This window comes from Strix uralensis, chromosome 10, assembly GCF_047716275.1.
Source record: "Strix uralensis isolate ZFMK-TIS-50842 chromosome 10, bStrUra1, whole genome shotgun sequence".
Taxonomy (NCBI): Eukaryota; Metazoa; Chordata; class Aves; order Strigiformes; family Strigidae; genus Strix; species Strix uralensis.
In genome coordinates, this window is record NC_133981.1 from 3,630,797 (window position 1) to 3,647,368 (window position 16,572).

Sequence of the window (16,572 nt, forward strand, 5' to 3'; positions counted from 1 at the left end):
TGCGGCCGGAGAGCGTCCGTGGGTCGGTGCGGGAGCGGGGAGGCCCCACCCCGGGGCGGTCGCCGCACTAGGACCCGGGTGTCCGGGATCGGAGCAGGAAGCGGGAGCCGGCGGCGGCGGCGGTGGGGCCCGTGGGACCGGGACCGGGGCTAGCGGGGAGTGGACGGCGTGGGGCCGGGGCGCCCCACGGCCCCGGCCCCGCCATGCCTGTGCTGGGGCAGCTGCTGGTGCTGCTGGTGGTCGGGGAGGTGGCGGGTGGGCGCGGGGCCCCCCGCGACACCTTGACCTGCACCCAGGTGGGTTGGCGTCGCCGGCACACGGCCGGCCGGGCACCCCGGCACCGCCACCGGCCTCACCCCCGGCTCCCCCCAGGGCCTCGTCTGCCGCCTCCTGGGTAAGTGCCACCGCTACTACCACGGCCGCCGGCCCACCCGGGGCGTGGGGCCCCGCACCTATGGCCGCCCTCCATCTCCCCCCGCCGCAGACACCGACGTGCTGTGTGGGACGGAGTCACCGGGACGTGGCCGCGGGCTGGCCCTGGCTCGGCTGCGGCTGGAGCCGGCGCTGCGCTGCACCGGGCCCGTGGCCTGCTCGCCCTGCCTGGAGGTACGCCTGCGCCTGGCCGTGCCACCCGGTACCGGCACCGGCAAGCCCCACCGCCCCGCGCCGTCGGGCATCCCCGGGACAGAGGATGGCGGTGAGGGGAAACAGGGGTCGCCAGTGGAGGGGGCCACCTCGTCCCAGCCCAATATCACCGGGCTGCTGCTGCTCTCCGGCCACGCGTACGCCTTCTCCCGCTGTGTGGCCATAGAGGTCTGGGCGCCCCTGGCCCCAGCGCTGCCCGGCCAATCCCTGGTACGTAGACGTGGGGCACTGGAGGTGGGTGTCTCCGGTACTGGCAGTGCCCGGGCACTGCGGTGCCTGAGGATGTGGGTGCTGGCACCAAAGCACCTCTGTGGCACGGTGGTCCTGTTCCCCGTGCCCCAATGAGGTGGGTGCCGGCGGTGCTGCTGCCTCGCCGCAGCGCGGTGGTGGTTTTCCTGCCCAGGGCTGGGTGACCTTCCGGTGCTTCGAGGCGCCGCTGGGCTCCGAGCTCCACGTCATGGCGTACACCAACTTGCGTGGCCACCGGAGGCTGAGCCAGCGGCAGTGGGTGCCAGGTGAGCCACCCCCCTGCGTGCCCCGCTGTGGTGGCCTTGTCCCCCCCTGCCCACTGACCCCCTGTCCCCACAGACTGCTCGTGGCCCGCGGCACAGGCTGCTGTCCCCCAGTGCCAAGGTAGGTGCTGGTGTCCCCCAGCCGTGGCAGCGCCGGGATCCCCCCATCTTGGTGCACATCCCCTGGGCGGTGGATGCTGGGAGAGAGGGTGACCCCCGGGGTGCCGTGCCCTGTGCCACGGTGCTGGGTGTGCGGTGCCAGATGCCCTGAGCCGCCTCCGGCGCAGTGCCCAGGCTGCAGGTTTCCTCGGCGCCAAAGGAGGTGGTCGTAGAGGTGCAGGGGGCCGTGGCGGGGCACAGCTACACCCTCTGGCTCTACCACAACCAGAGCCACGGCACCAGCGGGCCGGAGCGTGCGGTGACCGCGGTGAGCATGAAGTCCTTCCCTGACCCCCCCCCCCATGCTGGCCAGGCTCTGGCTGCTGCCCCCCCATCCCCATCCCCATCCCCGGGAAGTTGTGTCTGTGTTACAGGCAGGGTGCTGGGAGAGGGTCCCCTGGGAGCGGGTGACCCTGCTGGGGGTTGATTTGCCACGGGGTGACCCATGTCTGGTTGCCGGTGGCAGAGCAGCCCCATGAACTACAGCCTGCCGGCCGATGAGGTGCTGCCCTGCCTCTGCCTGCAGGTGGGTGCCTGGACGGACACCGGAGGGGGTGGCAGGGCTGCCACAAAGCAGAGGGGCTCCGGGCACCGTATGTCCCCCTCCGGCATCCCGTGGGGGCCAGCTGGTTTGTGGTCGCAGCGTGGACACCCCAAATCCTTTTTTTTTTTTTTTTTTCTCTCTCTCCCCCTACCAGGTTTGGTCGGAGACCCAGGACCCACTGCGGGCCACCCTGTGCCCCTTCTCCCACGGTACCTGCGCCGCGGGGCTGGGGCGTGAGGTGGCCGGGATGCAGGGGGACCCGAGGGGACACCGCATGGTGTGACACCCCTGTCCCGGTGCCGCCACAGATGTTGAGGCCTGGGAGCGGCTGTGGGCGCGCAGCCAGCTGGTCCTGCACGTCGTCGGTAGCCAGGCACTGACCTGCTCCCTCTCAGCCCCCTGCGATCTCCCGGCCGAGCTGGTGCCGTGCTGGCAGCCGGTGCCTGCTGGGCCCTGCCAAGCCCTGCCCGGCCTTCAGCAGCCCACCGTGGGGCAGGTGAGTGGGGCTCTGTGGGGTGCTGAGGGCACGGGGTGGGGGGGGATGCGAGTCGCGCTGACGGAGCATCCCTTCTGCCCACAGGGACACCAGGAGTTTGGGGGGCTGCGGCCGCACCCCAACCTCTGCGTGCAGGTAGGACACCCCTCTGCCCCACGGCTGCCCCACGGGCAGCCCCAGGCCCTGCTAACCCACTCTCTGGGGCAGGTGTGGAGTGGCGGGCAGGTCCGGCTGATCCAGTGCCTGCGGGACCGTGAGTACTGCTGGGGTGGGAGGGCGGGGGCAGTCTGGGGGTCCGGCTGGGGGGTGACCCCCCCCTGGCTTCCCCTCGCCGCCCCCTTCCAGCCCTCTGGCACATCCCCAGGAGCACTGCCCGGCCGCCCCGACGATGTCCTGCTGCTGGAACACGGCGGGAACGCTTCGCTGTGCGCCCTGGAGCGGGGCGCCTGCACGCCCCTCGCCAGCTTCACCACCACGGTGAGGGACAGGGACCCCCGTGTCGCGGTGGCAGTGGCACTGGTGGCACAGCTGGCTCAACCCCTGCTGCCGTTGCAGGGAGCGGGGCACCCCGGGCTGCTGGAGCAGGAGCTGCGGCAGGACGTGGCAGCAGGACAGTGCAGGCAGGTCAGTGCGGGCAGCTGGCGGGCAGCGGGCAAGGACCGGGCAGCATCTGACATATCCCCGTGCCCCCAGATCTGGCACCCTGAGAACAGCACCGGGGTCACGCTCTGGGCCTGTCCCCTGCACAAGTGTGAGTGTCCCCAGCCACGCTGGGGGAGAGGGAGGCCGGTGTGGGGCTGAGGGAGGGCACCCACCTCATGGACCCACATGCTGGGAACCCTCGGTGGGTGCCAGGGGCCCTCGGTGGACACTAACCCCTGCCACGCAGACCTGCGTGCCCGCTGGGCGCTGGTGTGGATGGGGGTGCTGCTGGGGGCCGCCTGCCTCCTGCTCCTGCTCCTGTTGAAGAAGGAGGATGTGAAAGGTGAGCGGTGCCCACCTGGGGGCTGTGCCTGGCCTGGGACCCCCCCTCTGGTACCCCACCTCACCACCCTGTCCTCCCCACAGGCTGGTTGAAGTCCCTGAGGGCTGACTATGGCTCCGAGGGTGAGCGTGGGGCGAGCCTGGGGTTTCGGGGGGCAGGGAGGGGCAGGGATGTCTGTGCCTTCCCTGCGGGGGTCAGGGGACGGAGCAGGGAGGGTCCCCCATCAGGGCTGGTCCCAACTTTCTTCCCAGTAGGGGTTTAGGGGGACAGAACAGAGGGTGGGAACCCTTTTGGGGGGGTGTCCCAACCTGCCTCTCACCAGAACTGTCCCTTAGGGTGGATAATGGGATTGGGGGACCGAGCAGGGGGTTGTCCCCCCATTGTGGGTGGTCCCGACCTGCCTCCCACCGTGGCTGCCCCAGAGGGTGGGTACAGGGTACCTGGGGGGTTCGGGCAATGATGACACCCCCCCACACACTCTCCCCCCAGGCCCCTTGCAAGGCCGGCGGGCGCTGCTGGTGCACGCGGCGGAGCCGGTGGCAGAGCGGGCGGCGTGTGCCTTGATGGCAGCCCTGCGCCCGCTGGGGCTGACAGTGGTGGCAGCTCCGGGAGGTGGCAGCGGGGTAGCGGCTTGGGGGCCGTTACCCTGGTTGCACGCTCAGCATCGCCGGGCGCTGCGTGACGGTGACACCGTCATCCTCCTCCTCTCCCCGGCGGCTGTGGCTGCCACATGCCAGTGGGACGCTGGGGCCGGGGTCGTGCCGGGGGCCGGGGCTGCTGAAAGCAGCCCCGGCCCCCGGCACGGCCCCGGCCCCGATGATGTCCCCAACGTAGCCCCCTGCGAGGTGTTTGCGGCGGCTCTGTCCTGCGCCGTGCCAGCGCTGGCGGCGGGCAACGGGCGCTATGTGGTGGTCCGGCTGGAGGCCTTGGTGCCGGCCGTGCCCCCAGCGCTGCGGGCAGCCCCTGCCTTCGCCTTGCCCAGCGAGACGGGGGGTCTCCTGCGGGCGCTGGCGGGACCAAATCGGCGGCGGGGCCGGTGGCCGGAGCCGTACGTGGTGGCGGTGGCCGAGGGGCTGCGGAGGGCACTCGGGGAATAAAGCGGTGACGGTGCTTTTGCCAAGCATGAGTCCAGCCCCTGCGGTGCGGGGGGAGAGCGGGGACTGGGATGGACTGGAGAGGGGTGATGGGGGGGTTTGGGGGCAGGGAAGGGGGCTGGGCTGGGTGGGGGGGTGAAGGGGAACTGGGCTGGTGTGGTTGGAGGGTGGATGGGGAACTGGGCCAGTTCAGGAGGGATGGCGGGGAGCTGGACCAGTTTGGTGTGTGTGGGGGAACTGGGCCAGTTCAGAGGGATGATGGGGAACTGGGTCAGTTTGGTGTGGTGGTGGGGAACTGGGCCAGTTCGTGGGGGGTGAGAGGGAACTGGGCCAGTCTGGCTGGAGGGGGGAGGTGACCTGGACTGGAGTGGCTGTGGGGGGTGATGGGGAACAGCCCACTCGGGTCGGGGGTTGAGGGCCTCGCCCAGGCCAGGCGGGAGCGGGGCCGGTGCGTTCCGGGAATGCTCTCCCGCCCCGTGCGGAGTCACCCGGGCCACGACCCATCCGGATCGCCCTTGGCTGCGGCCCCTTTAAGGCGCGGGAAGGCGGGTCCCGGCGCGCGGCGCGGATTGGCTGGGAGCGGGGGGGCGGTGCGGCCATTGGCGGGGGCGGTGGCGCTGAGTCAGCGGGCGGGACCCACGTGGTGCGGGAGGGGCGGGGCCAGGATGGGGCCGCGGCGGCGCCCGGGGGCCGCGCTGCTGCCGGGACCGGCCCGGCGGGGCGGGGGGGGGCCCGCGCTGGGGGGGGCCCTGCTGGGGGCCGCCCTTTTCGGGGGGGTCCTACTGGCGGCCGCCCGCGCCCACCCGGACCGGGACGGGGACGGCGCCGAGCCGTGCCGAGCCTGCCGCGGCCTCGCCGACAGCTTCAGCAGGGTGCGGGGCGGGGGGGACACACACACGGGGGGGTGATGGGGGTCGGGGGGGGACACAGGATCGGGGGGGGGGGACACTGGACACGGGCCTGTGGCGTGGGCGGGACGTGGAGGGTGATGGGGCCTGGGGGGGGTATGAAGACGGGGGGCAATGACGTGGGGGGGCCCACGGGTGACAGACGTGGGGGACACGGCCTGCGGTGCTGGGGGGGTGGCCCGGCGCAGGCTGGGGGTGATGGGTGAGCAGGGACAAAGGGGATCCTGGGTGGGGGGGCCCGGTGGGAGCAGTGGCCGGGAAGGGGGGTCGGGCAAGGAGGTGACAGGGTCCCAAAGAAGCGGGGGGATGGCCTGGGGGGACATTGGTGAGGTGGGGGCACTCGCCACAGCATCCCTAGGGAGCAGAGGGGGTCCCGGGGGGGCACAGCGGCTGGGCTTTGGGGAGGGGAGAGGGTGGCAGGTCCCTGGGGTGACTTGTCCCTGGGGGGAGGAGGGTGGCACGGCCCAGGGGGGCCCTACAGGGAGAGGGGGGGTTATCGGGGGGTCCCACGCCTGTGCTGCTGCCCCCCCCTCGCCCCGACATACCCAGGGCCTGGAGCGGACGGAGCACGAAGGCTTTGGCGGGGGCAACACGGCCTGGGAGGAGGAGAAGCTGGCCAAGTACCAGCACAGGTGGGTGCCCCCCAGGTGGGGGGCTGTGGGGGGGATCTGGGGGGGCCCAACTGCCCCTGCACTGACCCCCCTGTCCCCACAGCGAGACCCGTCTGCTGGAGGTGTTGGAGGGTGTCTGCGCCCCCTCGGACTTCGCCTGCCACCAGCTGCTGGAGCGGAGCGAGGAGCACGTGGAGCAGTGGTGGTTCCACGAGTGAGTGTGGGACAGGGACACGGCAAGGGGGGACACACAGGGGGATGGCAGGGGGCTGAGCGCCGTGTGTGACACCTTCCCAGGCGACAGCAGCACCCCGACTTCTTCCAATGGCTGTGTGTGGACAGGCTGGCGCTCTGCTGCCTGCCCGGCACCTACGGCCCCGACTGCCAGCGTGAGTAGCTGCGGGGTGCTGGTGGGGGGTGCCCGGGCTGGAGGAGCCCCCCCTGGCACGTTGCCCTCCCCATCCACCCCGTCTGCCAGCTGTCTGCTCTCTCCCCGCGCAGCCTGCGCCGGCGGGCCCCAGCAGCCCTGCAGCGGCAACGGGCGATGCGACGGCGACGGGACGCGCCGCGGCACCGGCCTCTGCGTCTGCAGCCCGGGCTACGGTGGCCCGTTCTGCGCCGAGTGCGGCGACGGCTACTACGAGGCCTCACGGAACAAGAGCCACCTGGTATGTGCCGGTAGGTAGGGGTCTGGTTTGGTGGGAAAGAGGTGGGGGGGGCTGCGTGGCCGGGGGGCTGCCCTCGTACCGGGTGCAGGCAGCTCCCCCCCCTGCCTGCGCCCATGCCTGCTCTCCCCTGCCCGCAGAGTGTTACCGGGCGTGCGGGCGCTGCACGGGGCCGGAGGACTCCAGCTGCCTTCGCTGCAAGAGGGGCTGGGTGCTGCACGAGCACCGCTGCATCGGTGAGGGCTGCGGCGGGACCGGGGAGGGCAGCAGGCGAGGAGGGGTGGGCGCTGCATCGCAGGAGCCGGGGCTCAGCGGGGGCTGTCCCGTCCCCCCCATCTTCTCCCCCAGACATCGATGAGTGCGGCACGGAGATGGCTCACTGCCGAGCCAACCAGTTCTGCGTCAACACGGAGGGGTCCTACGAGTGCCGAGGTCAGGCGGGAGCTGGGGGGCTTGGTTTCCATGTGGGTGGCTCCCTCCTGGCGCTTGCTGGGCTGGGAAGGGGGGCTCCGGCGGTGACCCCGACTCCTCTCCCCACGCAGACTGCTCCACAGCCTGCATCGGCTGCATGGGCGCCGGGCCGGCTCGCTGCAAGAAATGCAACAAGGGCTACTGGCGGGATGGAGCCAAGTGCCTGGGTGAGTGCCTCCTGTGGGCTGGGGGCGGGCTCTGTCCCCCGCCTCCCCACTGCCTGAACCCTGCCTGAACCCTGCCTCCCCTCCTCAGACGTGGACGAGTGTGCCAGCGCCGAGGAGCCAGTGTGCACGGGGGCGCAGGAGGTGTGTGAGAACACGGAGGGCAGCTACCGCTGCGTCTGCGCCCGCGGCCACGTCCGCCGGGACGGGCACTGCGTGGAGGACAAGCCCCCCGGTACGGCTTGAGGGGGTACGGGGTGGGGGCGTGGTGGTGATGGGGGCTCAGCCGTGCCCCCCCTCTACAAACACCGTCTTTGCAGACGCCCCGGAAAAGGGCTTCTTTGACGACGTGACGGAGGACGAGGTGGTGGTGCTGCAGCAGATGTTTTTCGGCGTGATGATCTGCGCCCTCGCCACGCTGGCTGCCAAGGGCGACATGGTCTTCACTGCCATCTTCATCGGTGCTGTGGCCGCCATGGCCGGCTACTGGCTCTCCGACCGCAGCGACCGCGTCCTTGATGGCTTCATGAAGGGCAGATAGCTCTGGGGCTGCTGGGTGTAGGAGGGGGGGGCGTGTAGGCTCATAGGCTCAGCCTGGGGCGCAGGGCACCCCCCCCAAAGCAGGGGCTGGCTGCTGAGGCCAAGTCCTGCACGCGGTGCTGTGCCCTGCATGCGTTCCCCAGCCCCCCGTTAGCGTAGGGTCTCGCCCCCACCCCTCTCTCCCACCTGCCGCAGAATGAGCTGGGGGTCCCTGATCCCCAGGGGGTCCCTGATCCCCAGGGGCTCCTGCGCGGCCCTCTCCGGCCGGAGTGGTGATGCCAGGCAGTGTGGCACCGTGCTGGAGTGGGGGGGGGGCACAGCATGCTGCCCCCAGCCCCTCGTGCTCTGGAGGGAGGCCTGGCGGGGGCAGGGGGCGTGGGGGCAGGTCTGGGGGTGCTCTGGCACCACGGCAATGATGCTGGCAGAGCTCGGCACTGCTGCTTCCCCTGTGAGCATCCCCCAGGCTGGGGGCTGCCGGCCACAGGGGACCTTGTTGCCCCCTGCACTGCCGTGAGACTGTTCCCCATGGGGCAGCGGGGGGCTGGGTCCCCCCTCTGCCCTGAGCTGTGGGTCTGGGAGAGCTGCCCCCCCCCCAACCCCTCCTCCCTACCTCCCTGGGCAGAGCCCATCTCTCCCCTCCCAGGCTGGGGGGGTCGGGGGCCCCTCGCTGCTCGCAGGGTGCCAAGCCAGCAGCAGGGGCGGGGGGGGGCGGGGCTCTGCCTGATGCATGAGCGTGGCCGTTGCATTTGTCCGTGGTTTGTCCGTCGGGGTGTGCCCATCTGTCTGTGTGTCCATATCTCAGGAAATAAAGCTCTGCACACCCAGCTCGGCTGCTCAGGGTGGGTGGGCAGTGGGGGGGGGGAGCTGGGGGTGCTGCTGCCCACTGCCACCTCCGCACGCCAACGGGGCTGCCTCCTCCTGACATAAACTTTTTATTTCTCTGGTTTGGCACAAATGGAGCTGGTCCAGCCCAGCTCCCCGCTCCTGCCTGACCCTGCAGGGGTGCAGGATCAGACTCCCCCCCCACCCCTGGCTCCCCACGCAGGACTCGTCCCCCTGCCCCCCGCCGCAGTCTCTGCCCGTCCTTGTGTCTCCCCAGCTCAGAGCTCGATGGTGTCACTGGAGAGGCTGCGGGTGTCCGTCGCCTTGCCGAGGGCCGGGAAGCCGCGGGGGCCCTCACGCTCCCAAGTGGGGGGCACGGCGGGCACCAGGAGGGGGGCCCGGCTGGGTGCCTCGTCCAGGGGCAGGCTGTCGGGCGAGGAGAGCCCGTGGCGCCAAGGGTTCCAGCTGATCTTCAGGGAGCTGCTCTCCAGCGAGCTGGCCGAGGCGGTGACGGTGATGGTGACGGTACCGGGAGGCTGGCGGGAGGCCGGTAGCTCCGTCAGCGAGCTGCAACGTACCATGCGCCCCAAACCGGGGGTCCCGGCGGGGGAGCCGTGCAGCGAGGTGCCGGATCCCCGGCGTGGCCGCCCAAAGAGGCCGTCGTGCAGGAGGTGCCGGCGGCAGAGCGCCGCATCGATGCTGCGGCGCAGGTCAATGGGGGATGGCGGGCGGAAGACCAGCTCGCCCAGCGAGGGGGACGAGCCCCGCTCAAAGGCGGCGCAGGAGCGAGCGGCCACCGAGTTGGGGCACTTGGGGCTGAGCCCCGGCATCCCAGCGGTGCCGGCAGCAGCCGCCCAGGCCTCGTTGCTGTCCTTGAGCGCCCGCAGAGGCAGCTGTTCCGCTGGGTTGCGAATGAGACTCTTGGAGATGTCGTTGGCGGGTGCCCGCTCCGGGCCGGTGCTGCCGGTGCTGCCGGTGCCGCCGCCGGCCCAGTCGTAGCAGTTGTTGGGGTACTCGGGCACCTCGGCTTTGCGGCCGGCGCAGAAGTACCGCAGCGCTTTGGCCCAGCAGGAGTGGCCGGCGGGGCTGCGGCGGCGGCACCGGCAGCACAGCGGCTCGGCGGCGGCCACCAGCAGTGCCAGCGCCGTGCCCAGCTCGCCCACTCGCAGCCAGAGCTGTGCCACCCAGCCGGGCCGGGAGAAGCGCCCGGGGGAGCCCAGGACCCCCCGCAGCCACAGGGCGCTGTACAGCTGCAGCCCACAGACCGGCAGCCCTGCCACCGCTGCTGCCAGCAGCGCCCGGGCCCCCCGTCGTGGCTCCGGCCCCCCGCCACCCTCCCGGGGTGCCCGCAGCACCCGCCAGCACCCCCAGAGCCCCCCCAGCAGCAGAAGGGCCCCAGCCCCGCAGCCCAGCGCCTGCAGCCCCAGCCCAGCAGTGGGGCCGAGCCGGGGTGGGAGCAGGTCGGCAGCCCCCAGCACCGTGCTCGGCAGGGCGGCCACAGCCCCCAGCGCCGGTAGCCCCCGGAGCTGGGCCGGTAGCAGCCGGAGCTGGGCCAGGCGTTGGAGCTGCTGGAGCAGGAGGGCAAAGGTGGCGAGGAGCAGGGGGAAGGGGACCGTGCTGAGCAGCAGCAGCGCCCGGGGGGGCAGGCGGCCTCGTGCCCCGTAGGGGTCCAGCAGCAGGAAGGTGGCCCGCAGCAGGCAGGTGGCCAGCAGTAGCCCGTGGGCCCCTAAAACGTGAGGCAGGTGCGGGGGACGCAGGGCAGCCGCCCCCGCCAGCCCGGCCAGGCAGCCCAACGCCAGCAGCAGGAAGATGGCGGCCGCTCCGTAGACGTGGGCCTCCCAGGTGAAGCCCAGCCGGCGCCGCAGCTCGGCCCAGCGCAGCCCCGTCCCGTTGGCCCCCGGTGTCGGGGGGGGACGACTGGGCTGCGGCTGCGGCGTGGATGGATGTCGGGGGGCTGGCTGTGGCGTCCCCCCACCCTGTCGCCATGTGGCTGAGGGGGCCACGGTGCCGTGGGTGGGGGGCTGCGTCCCCAGCGTGTCTGTGGGCGGGAAGGAGGGGGACGGTCAGTGCGGAGTGGGGGGCTCAGTGGCACCTGCAGCCCCCGCCGGGATGCATCAGCCGCAGCACCCCAACACCGCAGGGGGGTGGCACGATCCCAGTCACGTCCCCGCCCCCTCTGGGGAAGCCCCCACCCACCCGCATTTAGCACTAATCCCTGCGGGCAGGAGTAGATTAGGGCCGTTGCCGGGCGCAATCCTGATTGAACGTGTCACCGTGCCCCGGCTGGGTGGCCCAAGATAGCTGCCAGCGCCCACCCCTTCTGCAGCCCTGACGCCCCGGGGATGGGCTCCCACAGCTTGGACACAGCCCTGCGTCACCTGAGTGCCTGGTCCCTGGCATCCCTGTGGCAGGATGTGCCGTTGGCTGTGGGGCGGCCTTGGTGGCGTTTGGGGTGCTCACGGGGCCCACGGCGCCCCGGACCCGCTGTGGGGAGCCGATGTCCTCCTCAGGCAGCAGCCCTGTGAGGGAGGGCAGAGCTGGGCGCTGGCACCCGTGGGGGCTTGGTCTCCACCGAGGGGTCCCCCACGCCGTGCCAGCTCCTACCTGTGCCAGGGGTGCCGGGGGGGGCCGTGCTGGAGGCAGGTGGTGGCGCAGCGTTGGTGCTGAGGGCAGAACCCGGGGCGGGCTGGGGTCCCCGCTGCTCTGTCGGCCCGGGGTCCGTGTGAGGGGCTGCGTCCCTGGGGCTGGTGGTGGCACGGCTGAGCGGGGCCCTCCGGGTGCTGCGCTGGTGGGCCGGGAGCACCCGGGTCCAGGGCTCAGCCAGCCCCCAGGATGGGGCTGCGGGGGGCAGCCGTGGGGTAGAGCTGGGCAGAGCTGGGGAGGGGCTGGGGGGCCCCCCCAGGTCTCCCTGTCTACCCACCGGCTGCACGGAGCCAGGGCTGGCGTGGGGACCCTGGACTGGCCCTGTGTCTGTGGGGTGGGAGATGGGGACAGTGCCCAGCAGGACTGTCTGGCTGCTGGCCGGAGTGAGCTGTGCATCCCGAGGGAGACCCTGGGCCACCGTGGGTCCCCCCGCCACTGGCCATCCCCCTGCATGGGTGTCTGCTGTCCCCGTCCCTGCCAGCATGGGGGTCAGGGTGATGGTGGACACGGTTGGCTGAGGGCCAGGGGTGCTGGCTGGCCCAGTGGCACTCTGCCCGGCCGGGGACAGGCCCTGCCCTGCCCACGGTGGTCCTGGGGAGCCCAGCCCAGTGTCCGTGGGCACCTCAGGGCCCAGCGTCTCCAGCGCAGAGCCGTGGGGCAGCCAGGTCCCCCCCCAGGGGCTGTCCTGCCTTTCACTCTCGTGTCCCCTCCAGGCAACGAGCGGCTCCTCTGCCACAGCCAGGCCTGTGCCACCGTCCCGCCAGGCCCTGGTACCAACCCCTCCCCTGGTGGTTTCCATCTCCAGGGGTGCCCCAGTGCCATCCCCCGCCCGCAGCGGTGGGGACCAGCGCACGGGGCTGCCGCCTCCCCAGCGCTCGCTCCCGGGGGTCCCCGCACCGCTCGGCTCCCCCGATGCCTCCCAGGCGGGGGACGGCTCCAGCCACTGCTGTCCCCAGGCAGGGCTATGCAGGGGGTCCCCCCCCCGCTGCAGGGTCCCACCTGGGGACAGTCCCGCCGGCAGCGTCCCCCGGGCCCCAGCCGGGACCCCGGTGGCCAGGAGCAGCCCCCAGGTGACAAGCCGTGCTGCAGCCATGGTGAGTGTCCAGCTGGCCCTGTGGGGACAGGGGGGGTCGGTGAGCCACGACCCGTGGCGGCTTCCCCGGGGCGGGGGGGCTCACATCACCCACCGTGGGGCTGCTGCACCCACGGCAGCCCAGTGCCCAGGGAGAGAGCCAGCGGCTCTGGCTGGCCCCGGGCCCTGTTCCCAGCTGTCCCATCCCTGTGTCCCTGCTGTCAGTGGCCCCAGTCCCGGTTTTCCCCTTCCCAGTGTCCCCGGTGCTGGCGGTCCTTGGTGCCTACCCCTGGCATCATCGGTGTCCCCTCCCCGGTGTCCCCATCCCCAGTGTCCCCTCCTCGGGTGTCCCCGTCGCCGGTGCTCCATCCCCGGTGCCCCTCCCGGTGTCCCCGCTGCCGGCGGCCCCGTTCCGGCGCGCACCGTTCACCTTCGCGCGTCCCCGGTCGCATCCCGCTGGGGATGCCCGGCCCGGCGCGCCCCACCGCCGCCGCCGCCGCCGCACACGCGGCTCAACGCCGCCGGGCCGGGGCCGGGAACGGCGGCGGCCCCGCGATGCGTGTACGGGAGCCTCCGAGGCCGGGCCGCGGCCGGTGCAGGGTCAGAACGGAACCGGTGCGGCCGCCGCATCTCGCGGACCCCGCTTGCAGCGCGCCGGGCCGGCCCCGCGGTTCGGGGCTCGGGGCTCGGTGCCCGGTACCCGGGCCGCGGTGCAGCCAGCTCCCTCCCGCCGCCCGCCGCAGCCCGGGAGGCCCCGGTGCTGGTGCCAGCCGCAGCCCCCCCGCTGACCTGCCGGTGCCGGTGCCGGTGCCGGTGCCGGTGCCGGTGCCGGTGCGGGCCGGGCGCTGCGGTGGAGCGGGCGGCGGCGACGGCGGCGGCAGCCGGTCACGCGCCGCCCCGAGCCGCGGGCACCCGCGCGGGAACCCGCCCGGCACCGGGAGAAGGGCGGGGGGGGGGCGTGAGGGAGCGGGGGGCGCCCGGGCACGGCGGGGGCCGCCGTGCTTGGAGGGGACCCGTGGGGCCGCGGGCAAAGGGTCGGGTCGGGTCCCGTGGGGCTCAGCTGGGGTGGTGTCCCCTGGGACAGGTTCCCCGTGGGGGCGGGTCCCCCGCAGAGCGGGCTCGTGGGGCAGCAGGACAGGTCGCCACCGGGCAGGACACAGGGGATGCTGCCTGTGAGGCGGGGGGGACAGGCAGTGAGGGCAGGGCCACCCCTTCCCCTCCACCCCGGGAGCAATTGGGTGCTTGGGGCACCCCAATGTGGGGCTGCTGAGGCTGGTCCCACGGCAGCCATGGGGGGGCTGTTGGACCCCCCCCAGCGGGGTCCTGGGGAAGGTCTGTGGGTGGCCCTGGCACCCTCCTGCCCCACGGCTCCTGCCCGCCCTGCACGGGGCACGCAGCACCCTGGCAGCCGCTGGGCTATGGGGCCCTGGCCAAGGTGCAAGGTAATTAGCTAATCAGCTAATTGTCCCGCTGGAGAGTTGCCCAGCCCTGCCAGGGCTCGGGCCGGCATTGGCAGGACCGCAGCGCCACAAAGTCACACCGGCTCAGGGCTTTGCTCCACACGGTAACGCAGCCCGGCTCCCTGCCTGCACCCCAGCTCCCTGCCTGCACCCCGGCTCCCTGCCCGCACCCTGGCTCCCTGCCTGCACCCCGGCTCCCTCACGCAGCCCCTAAGCCACCACAGCCTTGGCAAACCCTGTCACCGCCATCGCTCTCCTCTCACCCAGGCCACCAGGGACATGTGGCACCTCAGATCCCCACGGCAACACACAGCGCCCCACTCCTGCTCCCTGCCACCTCTCCATCCCCGTGGCATCGTGCCCGGGCTGGGCTCACCGTGGGCACATGGGGCATTTCTGGGCCCTGGTCCACCCCTCCATGCTGCTGGATGTGGGCAGCAGGGTCCGGGGAGGCCGCAGCAGCCAGCTGAGCACAGGGGCCAGGGAATTTGGGCAATGCTGGCGCGCTGGGCCCCACAAAGCAGGCAGGGCAGGCAGCTAATCTGGGGATTAGCACTGGGGAGGCCTCATGTCGGGGAGAGCCGGGCAGCAGCAGAGCCCCTGGGGGGTGGCTGGCGAGCCTGCACCGTGCCGGGCACTGCCAGCGCCGGGCACCGCCGCAGCCGGCTGCTCTCACCCTGTGGACGGGGCGGCCGCTGTGCCGTGCGGCGGGGCCGTGGGGAGGGAGCCGGCTGTGCCCCCGCCAGTCACCGGGGTGCCTTGAGCACGAGGCACGGGTGCAACAGCCACCTCCACATCCCTGGTGCCGTCAGCGGTTTCCTCCTCTGCCAAAAGTGACTCACTGGCAGATGAAAAGCTGAGCGCCCTGTGCCGTGCTGCTGCAGCGGCTGCCTGCCTGCGCAGCCGGGGACGCCGGGCAGAGGATGCAACCTGTGCTCTCACCCCTCCATGCCCACGGGCTTCATTGGCTTTTGGCCACTTGTCCCCCTTCTCCTGGGCTCTCCCCAAAGGAAGCAGAACAAAACCCCAATTTAGGAGAAAACTGCCCCAATTAAGTGCCCACAAACAGCCTGGAGTCCAGCTTGGCGTTTTCACAAGCGCTGTGTGTGTTTTCGGTGCTGCCCTGTGCCCTCTGCAGTCCCCCTTGGCTGTGCTGCTGGGGGAACACCACCCCCCAGCATCTTCCCGAGGAAGGGTGGGACAAGACCCCACAAACACAGGCGCTGGCAGCAACACGGTGACAAAGGGTGAGAGAAACCGCAGGCGCAGGCCCCCGCGCGTCTGGTGGCGTGGCCAGCTCCGGCAGGGAGCCAGAGAGAGCGAGGAGAGGATTCACCCGTTGTCACCGTCATATTGGGACAAATATTCTCGCTGGCAGTGAAAACCCCAGAGGAGACCCTGCGCGGGTTTGGGGTGGTCTGTGGGGGTCAGAGTTGCACCCTGGGACTTCCTCCTGCCCCCCGGGAAGTGGCCGGCGCGGGGGGAAGCGCCGCTGGCTGCTGTTGCCGTTACACCGCCCTTCTCCGGGGATTTTGTTGGTGACCCCGTGGCGTGCTGTCGTGTGCGTGCGGTGGGGGGCCGCGGGGGTCCCCAGAGCAGCCCTGCGTTGTACCCCAGCGGCACGGGCTCCATCCTTGGGGAGCCGGGGCCTGTTCCTGCTCGGCACGGGGCCTTGCGGCAGACACCTCCAGAGGTCCCTCCAAGCTCAGCCATGTGCTGCCGAGCTCGCTGCGGCGCAGCCGGGGTGAGCGCCCAAGGCCGGGGCCTGCGCCCGTCCCCACCGACCCCCAAACGTGGGGGGTGTCGAGCCCCAGGGAGAGGGTTTTACCCAGCCAAGGTGCTGGGGGGGGCGGGTACAGGCAGGGAGTGTGACATGAACGGCCGTGGCTGCCGGCAGCCGTCACCCAGCCCCTCCACTGACCCCGGGAGGGGGGTCCCAAGGCTCTGGGGGCTCCCCACACCTGCCCCACTGCCTTCTCCTTGCTAATTAACATCACCGAACCGATGTTAAACTGGAAGGGCGGAGGCTTCCTCCTTTAAATATCAGAGAGGAGCTGAAAAAACTCATCCTCCCAGTTCCACCATCCAGGGAGTTAAACAGCTGAAGAGCAGCCGCCTGCTCACCCGCTGAAACAGGATCTTGCCTCTCCCCAAAAACTAATACAAAGACACTGGATTTTGGTGAAGACACAGGCAGTTTATTAAAGCCAGGAAAAAGGGATCCCAGTCTTCCCTCTCAGGACAACAAAGCTGGACTGGTTGGATTCATGGCAACAGACCTGTTTTGTCAACGCTGAAATGCTTCTTTTGCTGGTAACAGATCAAAAATCAAACATAACACAAATATCTGAAGCAGTGGAAGCTGCAGTCGCAGCTGGGTACCCTGCAAGGACTTGCTCTGCGGGAATTGGGGCTGCCCAACAATCTTGCTGGTGTTTACACCAGATCAGGTGAGCAGGCTGGTCCATTCTGACTTGAAAATTTTGGAGCGACTCCTCACTAGAGTGGTGCTGGTGTCTAAAGGGTGAGAACCATCCGTCAGTGACTTCATCTGCTGAGTTGGAATGCCACATCTCCTGGCTTCTGTTTGAGAACCGCTGCCCCTGGAAAGTGTACCTTGGAGAATTCCTGATTAGCCAAGAGATACAAGAGACAAATAAAGTAGAAACTAAATAATTTCCTGAGTTTTCTGAAACCAAGAAACTTCAGCCTAAAAGGAGAAGAAATGCAAGTCGATGAACCTGAGATGTTGGGATTTGGTTTTCCTCAGCTAAACTTGAC

The 16,572-nt window shown here is 70.9% G+C and overlaps 3 protein-coding genes across 3 annotated transcripts; 2 read left to right on the plus strand and 1 right to left on the minus strand.

The window, feature by feature from the left end:
* Nucleotides 1-92: 92 nt before the first annotated feature.
* On the plus strand, nucleotides 93-4,461 carry IL17RC (interleukin 17 receptor C). Its single transcript, XM_074879156.1, has 17 exons — nucleotides 93-296; nucleotides 373-394; nucleotides 485-855; nucleotides 1,049-1,160; nucleotides 1,234-1,278; nucleotides 1,445-1,584; nucleotides 1,783-1,842; nucleotides 2,015-2,069; nucleotides 2,169-2,356; nucleotides 2,441-2,491; nucleotides 2,564-2,609; nucleotides 2,721-2,833; nucleotides 2,912-2,980; nucleotides 3,050-3,107; nucleotides 3,246-3,341; nucleotides 3,425-3,463; nucleotides 3,831-4,461. Exons 1-17 carry the CDS (start codon nucleotides 204-206, stop codon nucleotides 4,436-4,438), a joined length of 2,166 nt encoding a protein of 721 aa, XP_074735257.1. The 5' UTR covers nucleotides 93-203; the 3' UTR covers nucleotides 4,439-4,461.
* A 639-nt stretch (nucleotides 4,462-5,100) lies between these two features.
* Nucleotides 5,101-8,618, plus strand: CRELD1 (CRELD disulfide isomerase 1). The gene is made up of 10 exons (XM_074879086.1): nucleotides 5,101-5,307; nucleotides 5,893-5,975; nucleotides 6,058-6,168; nucleotides 6,252-6,343; nucleotides 6,456-6,632; nucleotides 6,760-6,855; nucleotides 6,968-7,051; nucleotides 7,162-7,257; nucleotides 7,346-7,489; nucleotides 7,575-8,618. The coding sequence occupies exons 1-10, from the start codon at nucleotides 5,101-5,103 to the stop codon at nucleotides 7,793-7,795; spliced, it is 1,311 nt and encodes a 436-aa protein (XP_074735187.1). The 3' UTR covers nucleotides 7,796-8,618.
* A 259-nt stretch (nucleotides 8,619-8,877) lies between these two features.
* PRRT3 (proline rich transmembrane protein 3) lies at nucleotides 8,878-13,151 on the minus strand. The gene is made up of 4 exons (XM_074879212.1): nucleotides 13,121-13,151; nucleotides 11,221-12,371; nucleotides 10,995-11,135; nucleotides 8,878-10,654 (listed from the first exon to the last, which is right to left on the minus strand). The coding sequence occupies exons 2-4, from the start codon at nucleotides 12,350-12,352 to the stop codon at nucleotides 8,895-8,897; spliced, it is 3,033 nt and encodes a 1,010-aa protein (XP_074735313.1). The 5' UTR covers nucleotides 12,353-12,371; nucleotides 13,121-13,151; the 3' UTR covers nucleotides 8,878-8,894.
* Between the last annotated feature and the right edge of the window lie 3,421 nt (nucleotides 13,152-16,572).